The sequence below is a fragment of the Salmo salar genome, unplaced genomic scaffold (assembly GCF_965601325.2).
Source record: "Salmo salar unplaced genomic scaffold, fSalSal1 ptg000468l, whole genome shotgun sequence".
Taxonomy (NCBI): domain Eukaryota; kingdom Metazoa; phylum Chordata; class Actinopteri; order Salmoniformes; family Salmonidae; genus Salmo; species Salmo salar.
In genome coordinates, this window is record NW_027675396.1 from 542,088 (window position 1) to 552,500 (window position 10,413).

The 10,413-nt window shown below is 40.8% G+C and overlaps 1 protein-coding gene across 1 annotated transcript; it reads right to left on the reverse strand.

Moving 5' to 3' along the window:
- Positions 1 to 6,408: 6,408 nt before the first annotated feature.
- Positions 6,409 to 9,717, reverse strand: LOC145876183 (NLR family CARD domain-containing protein 3-like). The gene is made up of 3 exons (XM_082971978.1): positions 9,424 to 9,717; positions 7,253 to 9,023; positions 6,409 to 6,966 (listed from the first exon to the last, which is right to left on the reverse strand). The coding sequence occupies exons 1-3, from the start codon at positions 9,701 to 9,703 to the stop codon at positions 6,744 to 6,746; spliced, it is 2,274 nt and encodes a 757-aa protein (XP_082828104.1). The 5' UTR covers positions 9,704 to 9,717; the 3' UTR covers positions 6,409 to 6,743.
- Positions 9,718 to 10,413: the final 696 nt, after the last annotated feature.

The following is a 10,413-nucleotide window of genomic DNA, read 5'->3' on the forward strand; positions in this document are numbered from 1 at the left end:
AGGGTAGAATAGATATAGGTCTGTAGCAGTTCGGGTCTAGAGTGTCCCCCCCTTTGAAGAGGGGGGTGACCGTTTCAGCTTTCCAATCTTTGGGGATCTCAGACAATACGAAAGAGAGGTTTAACAGGCTACTAATACGGGTTGCAACAATTTCGGCAGATAATATTAGAAAGAGAGGGTCCAGATTGTCTCGCCCGGCTGATTTGTATGGGTCCAGACTTATAGTGTATTAAAGTAGTCAAAAGTTTAGTATTTGGTCTGATATTCCTTGAACGCAATGACAACATCAAGCCTGTGACTCTACTCAAGGTTGTAAACTCATTGGTTGCATTTGCAGTTTGTTTTGGTTGTGATTTGTAGAATCACAAGCTTGATGTAATCACTGCAGACATGGAATATGGGACCTATACTAAACTTATGACTACTTTAATACAATATCAGTGAATATGTCCAAATATGTAAGACTTCTTCAAATGGGAGAACTAGATACATAAAGTGCTTTCATTTCTAAATGGTAACACAGATAAATATGAAAATACACTCAAATAAAAGGTGACATTCTGTACAGTCACCTAATATTTATCTTTTACCTTTATTTAACTAGGCAAGTCAGTTAAGGACAAATTCTTATTTTCAACGACAGACTAGGAACAGTGGGTTAACTGCCTTGGTCAAGGGAAGAACAACAGATGTTTACATCGTCAGCTCGGGGATTCGATCCAGCAACCTTACGGTTACTAGTCCAACGCTCTAACCACTAGGATACCTGCCTAGCACTCTTATCTCAAATCCTAAATGTTGGAGCATAGCACCAACTTTAAAACTGTAAGCTTCACTGTCCAAACACATATGGTGTGGACTATGTGTGCCGGGTAAACACATGTGGATCTGGTGAACAGTTATCACTTGTTGACCAACTACAGGAATACTGACCTCAGAGTCTCCAGTTTACAGTGTGGATCCTCCAGTCCAGCAGAGAGCAGTCTGACTCCTGAGTCTCCTGGGTGATTGTAGCTCAGGTCCAGCTCTCTCAGGTGTGAGGGGTTTGACCTCAGAGCTGAGACCAGAGAAGCACAGCCTTCCTCTGTGACTAGACAGCCTGACAGCCTGCAAAGAGTAAAATCATATTAAAACCACACTGCTGTTCTTTGGTGTTGAAAATAGTGGCAGTATATTTTCTCAACATATTCAGATATATCAGTCATGAAACCTTCCATATCTATTCATAAATACATTAATGTATCATTATTAGAAATGACAAATTATCAAAGTATTGCTTGTAGATAGAAACATGTATAGTACAAATATTTGAGTAGACTGACCAGACCAGTTTAAATGCAGTATCAGTCAAAAGACAGACAGTGAGGTATCAGATTTAGATTGTATTGAGTATACAGTCCACACCATATCTATTTTGACAGTGAAGATAACATTTTAAATGTGGCTCTAAACTCCAACATTTTGGATTTCAGATCAAATGTTTCATATGAGGTGACAGTATATAATGTCACCATTTTATTTGAGGATATTTTCATACATATCTGTTTCACCATTTAGAAAAATAATAGCACTTTATTTATCCAGACCCCCTATTTGAAGAAGTCATAAGTATTCAGACCAATTCAGTATTAAAATAGTCAAAAGTAGAGTACTTTGTTGTACACTCATTGGTTGCATTTGCTGTTTGTTTTGGGTTATGTTTTGCCCAATAGTAACTGAATATTGGATGAATACTGGAGTAATTTTATGTCTAAGTGAGTAGATAACATGTTTCTAAACACTACAAAATTAATTCTGATGATAACATGATTAATACAAATCATGAATGAATCATGAATAATAATGATGAGAAAGTTACAGAGGCTACAACAAAACATGCTAACCTCTCACCATTACCAATAACAGAGGATACAACAAAACATGCTAACCTCTCACCATTACCAATAACAGAGGATACAACAAAACATGCTAACCTCTCACCATTACCAAAACCAGAGGCTACAACAGAACATGCTAACCTCTCACCATTACCAATAACAGAGGCTACAACAGAACATGCTAATCTTTCACCATTACCAATAACAGAGGCTACAACAGAACATGCTAACCTCTCACCATTACCAATAACAGAGGCAACAACAAAACATGCTAACCTTACACCATTACCAATAACAGAGGCTACAACAAAACATGCTAACCTCTCACCATTACCAATAACAGAGGCTACAACAAAACATGCTAACCTCTCACCATTACCAATAACAGAGACTACAACAAAACATGCTAACCTCTCAGCATGACCAATAACAGAGGCTACAACAAAACATACTAACCTCTCACCATTACCAATAACAGAGGCTACAACAAAACATGCTAACCTCTCACCATTACCAATAACAGAGGCTACAACAAAACATGCTAACCTCTCACCATTACCAATAACAGAGGCTACAACAAAATATGCTAACCTCTCACCATTACCAATAACAGAGGATACATCAAAAAATGCTAACCTCTCACCATTATCAATAACAGAGGCTACAACAGAACATGCTAACCTCTCACCATTATCAATAACAGAGGCTACAACAAAACATGCTAACCTCTCACCATTACCAATAACAGAGGCTACAACAAAATATGCTAACCTCTCACCATTACCAATAACAGAGGCTACAACAAAACATGCTAACCTCTCACCATTACCAATAACAGAGTCTACATCAAAACATGCTAACCTCTCACCATTACCAATAACAGAGGCTACAACAAAACTTGTTAACCTCTCACCATTACCAATAACAGAGGATACAACAAAACATGCTAACCTCTCACCATTACCAATAACAGAGGATACAACAAAACATGCTAACCTCTCACCATTACCAATAACAGAGGATACAACAAAACATGCTAACCTCTCACCATTACCAATAACAGAGGATACAACAAAACATGCTAACCTCTCACCATTACCAATAACAGAGGCTACAACAAAACATGCTAACCTCTCACCATTACCAATAACAGAGGAGGTTAGCATTTTATCTGATCTTTGTTCCTCTATAACTTTGTTATTCGGGCCTCTCGAGTGGCGCAGTGGTCTAAGGCACTGCATCACAGTGCTAGCTGTGCCACTACAGATTCTGGGTTTGAGTCCAGAATCTGTCGCAGGAGGCCGCGACCGGGAGACCCATGGGGCGGCGCACAATTGGCCCAGCATTGTCCTGGATAAGGGGCCAGCAGGGATGTCCCTGTCCCATTGTGCTCTAGAGGTTTCTGTGGCGGGCCGGGTGCAGTCCATGCTGACACGGTTGCCAGGTGAATGAGGTTTCCTCCGACACATTGGTGCAGCTGGCTTCTGGGTTAAGTGGGCATTGCATCAAGAAGCAGTGTGGCTTGGCTGGGTTGTATTTTGGAGGACACACGGCTCTTGACCTTTGCCTCTCTCGAGTCCGTACAGGAGTTTCAGCGATGAGACAAGTTTTGGATACCATAAAAGGGGTAAAAAAAATGTTTAAGAACCAATAACAGAAGGTTTTTTTCTGATCCTTGTGCCTCTATAACTTTCTCATTCATCATTTCATGATTATTCATAATCATGGTAGCATCCACATGAATGTAGAAGTGTTCAGAAACATCTTCTATTCTTACTGACAATACAAGTGAAGTGACTCCAAAATGACAGGACATTATTCACCATTCAGTTTCTATTAGGAAAAACATCATCCAAAACACAACCAAGACAAACTGCAAATGAATTCAACAAGTTAGTAGAATCACAAGCTTGATGTAATCACTGCAGGCATGGAACATGGGACAAAATACTAAACTTATGACTACTTTAATACAATATAAGTGAATTTGTCCAAATAATTAAGACTTCTTCAAATGGGAGAACTACATACATGATTTGCTTTCATTTCTTATCAGTAACACAGCTATGTATGAAAATACCCTCAAATAAAAGGTGACATTCTGCACTGTTGCCTGATATGAAACATTCTATCTCAAATCCAAAATGCTGGTGCATAGCACCACATTTAAAACTGTAAGCTTCACTGTCCAAACACATATGGTGTGGACTATGTGTGTCTGGTAAACACATGTGGATCTGGTGAACAGTTATCACTTGTTGACCAACTACAGCAATACTGACCTCAGAGTCTCCAGTCTGCAGTGGGGATTCTCCAGTCCAGCAGAGAGCAGCTCCACTCCTGAATCCTTCAGGTCATTGTTACTCAGATCCAGCTCTCTCAGGTGTGAGGGGTTTGAACTGAGAACTGAGACCAGAGAAGCACAGCCTTCCTCTGTGACTAGACAACCTGACAGCCTGCAAAGAGTAAAATCATATTAAAATCACACTGCTATTCTTTGGTTGTGAAAATAGTGGCAGTATATTTTTTCAACATATTCAGATATATCAGTGTCCTGAAATCTGCCATATCTATTCATAAATTAACTTATTATTATTATTATAAATTATCATAATATTACTTGAGTAGACTGACCAGACCAGTTTAAAAGCAGTATCAGTCAAAAGACAGACAGTGAGGTATCAGATTTAGTATTTGGTCCCATATTTTTTGAACACAACTACTACATCAAGCCTGTGACTGCCATGATTGAGAAAGATCATGAATAATAATGAGTGAGAAATGTTACAGAGGCTACAACAAGACTGTAAAATCTCCTTCCAGACTCACTATAAGCATCTCCAATCCAAAGTTAAATCTAGAATTGGCTTCCTATTTCGCAACATAGCATCCTTCACTCATGCTGCCAATCATACCCTCGTAAAACTGACCATCCTACCGATCCTCGACTTCGGCGATGTCATTTACAAAATAGCTTCCAATACCGTACTCAATAAACTGGATGCAGTCTATCACAGTGCCATCCATTTTGTCACCAAAGCCCCATATACAGTGGGGGAAAAAAGTATTTGATCCCCTGCTGATTTTGTACTTTTGCACACTGACAAAGAAATAATCAGTCTATAATTTTAATGGTAGGTTTATTTGAACAGTGAGAGAAACAATAACAAAAAAATCCTGAAAAACACATGTCAAAAATGTTATAAATTGATTTGCATTTTAATGAGGGAAATAAGTATTTGACCCCCTCTCAATCAGAAAGATTTCTGGCTCCCAGGTGTCTTTTATACAGGTAACGAGCTGAGATTAGGAGGACACTCTTAAAGGGAGTGCTCCTAACCGCAACTTGTTACCTGTAAAAAAAAAGGACACCTGTCCACAGAAGCAATCAATCAATCAGATTCCAAACTCTCCACCATGGCCAAGACCAAAGAGCTCTCCAAGGATGTCAGGGACAAGGTTGTAGACCTACACAAGGCTGGAATGGGCTACAAGACCATCGCCAAGCAGCTTGGTGAGAAGGTGACAACAGTTGGTGCGATTATTCGCAAATGGAAGAAACACAAAAGAACTGTCAATCTCCCTCGGCCTGGGGCTCCATGCAAGATCTCACCTCATGGAGTTGCAATGATCATGAGAACGGTGAGGAATCAGCCCAGAACTACACGGGAGGATCTTGTCAATTATCTCAAGGCAGCTGGGACGATAGTCACTAAGAAAACAATTGGTAACACACTACGCCGTGAAGGACTGAAATCCTGCAGCGCCCGCAAGGTCCCCCTGCTCAAGAAAGCACATATACATGCCCGTCTGAAGTTTGCCAATGAACATCTGAATGATTCAGAGGACAACTGGGTGAAAGTGTTGTGGTCAGATGAGACCAAAATGGAGCTCTTTGGCATCAACTCAACTCGCCGTGTTTGGAGGAGGAAAGCTGCCTATGACCCCAAGAACACCATCCCCACTGTCAAACATGGAGGTGGAAACATTATGCTTTATGCTTTGGGTGTGTTTTACTGCTGAGGGGACAGGACAACTTCACCGCATCAAAGGGACGATGGACGGGGCCATGTATCGTCAAATCCTGGGTGAGAACCTCCTTCCCTCAGCCAGGGCATTGAAAATGGGTCGTGGATGGGTATTCCAGCATGACAATGACCCAAAACACACGGCCAAGGCAACAAAGGAGTGGCTCAAGAAGAAGCACATTAAGGTCCTGGAGTGGCCTAGCCAGTCTCCAGATCTTAATCCCATAGAAAATCTGTGGAGGGAGCTGAAGGTTCGAGTTGCCAAACATCAGCCTCGAAAAATTAATGACTTGGAGAAGATCTGCAAAGAGGAGTGGGACAAAATCCCTCCTGAGATGTGTGCAAACCTGGTGGTCAACTACAAGAAAAGTCTGACCTCTGTGATTGCCAACAAGGGTTTTGCCACCAAGTACTAAGTCATGTTTTGCAGAGGGGTCAAATACTTATTTCCATCATTAAAATGCAAATCATTTTATAACATTTTTGACATGCGTTTTTCTGGATTTCTTTGTTGTTATTCTGTCTCTCACTGTTCAAATAAACCTACCATTAAAATTATAGACTGATCATTTCTTTGTCAGTGGGCAAACATACAAAATCAGCAGGGGATCAAATACTTTTTTCCCTCACTGTACTAACCTCTCACCATTAACCTCAAATAAAATGTGACATTCTGTATATTCACCTAATATGAAACATTCTATCTGAAATCTAAAATGCTGGAGCATAGCACCAAATGTAAAACTGTAAGCTTCACTGTCCAAACACATATGGTGTGGACTTTGTGTGCCTGGTAAACACATGTGGATCTGGTGAACAGTTATCACTTGTTGACCAACTACAGGAATACTGACTTCAGAGTCTCCAGACATAAACCCTCTACATACTTGAGTTTCTCCAGTCTGCAGTGTGGATCCTCCAGTCCAGCAGAGAGCAGTCTGACTCCTGAGTCTCCTGGGTGATTGTAGCTCAGGTCCAGCTCTCTCAGGTGTGAGGGGTTTGACTTCAGAGCTGAGGCCAGCGAAGCACAGCCTTCCTCTGTGACTAGACAGCCTGACATCCTGACAAAGAGATCATCATGACTTCACAGACACACTGCTAATTTAACACCGGTAGCATAGAAGGACAAAGGAAAATGCATTTGGTTTAATCTCTCTAACAACATATAGATTAATCTTCTGTCTCCTAGAATTGTGTGGTCATTCTGTTATACTAATGGGAAAATCAATGCATTTATTCAATATGTTTTTAAACATAATATTATATACAAATTATAATACGTATTATTCTCTAAACTGAATATTTCTTCCTGATGATTAATTCTTATATGTCATTTTATGTACTCACAGAGCAGCTCTGGAGGCTTTGACCACTGGCAGCAGCCTCAGAAGACCTTCCTCTGATCTGGAGTATTTCTTCAGGTCAAACACATCCAGCTCCTTTTCTGAAGTCAGCAACACAAAGACCAGAGCTGACCACTGTGCAGGTGACAGGTTGGGTTTTGAGAGACTTCCTGATCTCAGGTAGCTTTGGATCTCCTCCACTAGAGAATGGTCATTCAGTTCATTCAGACAGTGGAACAGATTGATGCACCTCTCTGGAGAGGGATTCTCCCTGATCTTCTCCTTGATGTACTTGACTGTTTTTTCATGGCTCTGTGAGCTGCTTCTTGTCTTTGTCAGTAGACCTCGTAAGTGCTTCTGATTGGACTCCAGTGAGAGGCCCAGAAGGAAGCGGAGGAAAAGGTCCAGGTTTCCTGTCTCACTTTGTAAGGCTTTATCCACAGCACTCTTGTAGACAGTAACTTCAGGCTTGTCTTTTGTTTGCAGTTTGTCCATTAGATTCTCATTGTTGTTGATGAATGAGAGGAACACATAGACAGCAGCCAGAAACTCCTGAATGCTCAGATGAACGAAGCAGTACACCTTGTTCTGGTACAGAACACATTCCTCTTTAAAGAACTGTGTGCACAATCCTGAGTACACTGAGGCTTCAATGACATCAATGCCAGCCTCTTTCAGGTCTTCTTCATAGAAAATCAGATTGCCCTTCACTAGCTGTTGAAAAGCCAGTTTTCCCAGTGACAGAATGCTCTCTTTATTCCAGTGTGGACCTGTCTCTTCTTTCCCAAGATACTTTTCATTCTTCTGTTTGGTATGAAACACCACAAGGTGTGTGTACATCTCAGTCAGAGTCTTGGGCATCTCTTCTCTCTTATGTTTCAGCATGTGTTTGAGGACTGTTGCAGAAATCCAACAGAAGACTGGAATGTGGCACATGATGTGGAGGCTCCTTGATGTCTTTATGTGTGAGAGGATTCTGCTGGCCAGGTCCTCATCACTGAATCTCTTTCTGAAGTACTCCTCCTTCTGTGGGTCATTGAACCCTCGTACCTCTGTTACCTGGTCAACACACCCTGAAGGGATCCTATTGGCTGCTGCAGGTCGGGTAGTTATCCAGAGGAGAGCAGAGGGAAGCAGATTTCCCTTGATGAGATTTGTCAGCAGAACATCCAGTGAGGTTGACTCTGTGACGTCACAACAGATCTTGTTCTTCTGGAAGTCTAGGGGCAGTCGACACTCATCCAGACCATCAAAGATGAACAGAACTTTGTACTTGTTGTAGATGGAGATTCTTGATTGTTTGGTTTCCATTGAGAAGTGATTAAGAAGTTCAATGAAAGTGTGTTTGTCCCCTTTCATCAAATTCAGCTCCCGAAAAGGGAATGAAAATACAAATTGAACATCCTGATTTGCTTTTCCTTCAGCCCAGTCCAGAATGAACTTCTGCACAGAGACTGTTTTTCCAATGCCAGCGACTCCCTTTGTCAGCACAGTTCTGATAAGTTTGTCTTGTCCAGTTAAGGGTTTGAAGATGTCGTTACATTTGATTGCAGTCTCTGGTCTTGCTTGTTTCCTGGTTGTTGTCTCAATCTGTCTCAGCTCATGTTCATTATTGACCTCTCCTGTTCCACCCTCTGTGATGTAGAGCTCTGTGTAGATCTTATTGAGAAGTGTTGGGTTTCCTTGTTTAGCGATCCCCTCATATACACATTGAAACTTCTTCTTTAGATTAGATTTGAGTTCACGTTGGCAAATCACAGCAAGCTCATCTGAATCTAGAAATAACACAGAAGATATTAATATTACGTCTGTTTTAATGCCTACAGTATTGTAGGACTGTTATAACATTTGAAATTATAATCATTTATTCTCTTAACTGTCTGTATAAATGTGTAAATGTTTTCATAATGCATTACAGACTGGTGTGACTGATTGTATTATTATTGGTGTTATTGATGGTATTATTAATGTTGTCTCTCTCTCTCTCTCTCTGTCTCTGTCTCTCTCTCTAAATTAATCACCACAACACATCCCTTCTGCTACTTGTTGAGGCCACTAGGTGTTGTGTTAAGGCTGCTACAATATCATTGAGTTACACAGCTACTTTAGCTGTACTTTAGCCACAGCTTTTAAATGTTATAAAACAGCATTCAACATGAGGCAGACAGATCTTACATTTCTCCAGTGTGTCAGCAAGCTCCTTCTGGTTCATTTTCCTCAGGACGTGCAGTGTGATCTTCAGAGCCCCCTCTCTGGCACTGCTCTCCTGCTTCTCATCTTCAGCGTCCACCACTTCCTCATCCTGCTTCTGACTCTCAAAGCCTTCTGGGAGTTCTGGACTAAGAATCCTCTTGAACATCTTCAGCTCGTTCTTCACAAATGTCATCATTTTCTCTTCAAGCAACTGAAATAAATCAAGTAAATAAGTTAAGCAAGAGAAGAAATGCTTTCTCATTAACACAATAATGAATAATTGACAGATCAACTTTACTTGAGGTAAACAAAAACAAATGTACATAACAGGACCACATACACTGAATATAGAGTCCAGGTCTGTTTGATGACTCTGGGAAGACTGACCACTGAGAATCTCTGACTCTGATCTCTCCTGTTGGTTTCTGTGGACAAAACATGAGATTACACACACACACACACACACACACACACACACACACACACACACACACACACACACACACACACACACACACACACACACACACACACACACACACACACACACACACACACACACACACACTGAGGGAATGTTGTGTTTGTTTAATATTGTTTTAGGACTATGAAAATGGACTAAAGTATTAGCCTGTGGATTATGAAAACAACAAAAATAAATGGGAAAATGGGAGAGGAGAAATGACTAGAGACAGTGTTGTTTAACTCACTGACCATGACCCATGAGTTCTTCTTACCTTTGTTCAGTAGAAAAGTCTCCCTCCCTAAAATGTATAGGATGACCCATGGACTGGTCACTCTTCATGGACACACAGCTGGGTACAGGGGAGGCTGGTCTCTCCTGCTTGATTGGACTTCAACACAACAGAGAAAAACATTACATCTCTCATCTACTCTGATCTCAGATGGGGAAACATAAGAAGAGTTTCATTCCAAAACGCAACATATCACTTTACAGAAATGTTCGGAAAT

Bases quoted from the DNA above. Each gene is read 5' to 3' on its own strand.
- LOC145876183 (XM_082971978.1), bottom strand. From the start codon at position 9,703: ATGAGAAAGCATTTCTTCTCTTGCTTAACTTATTTACTTGATTTATTT. The intron at 9,024-9,423 runs GTAAGATCTGTC...TGTTATTTCTAG, and splicing joins TGCTGACACACTGGAGAAAT to ATTCAGATGAGCTTGCTGTG. The intron at 6,967-7,252 runs GTGAGTACATAA...TCTCTTTGTCAG, and splicing joins AAAGCCTCCAGAGCTGCTCT to GATGTCAGGCTGTCTAGTCA.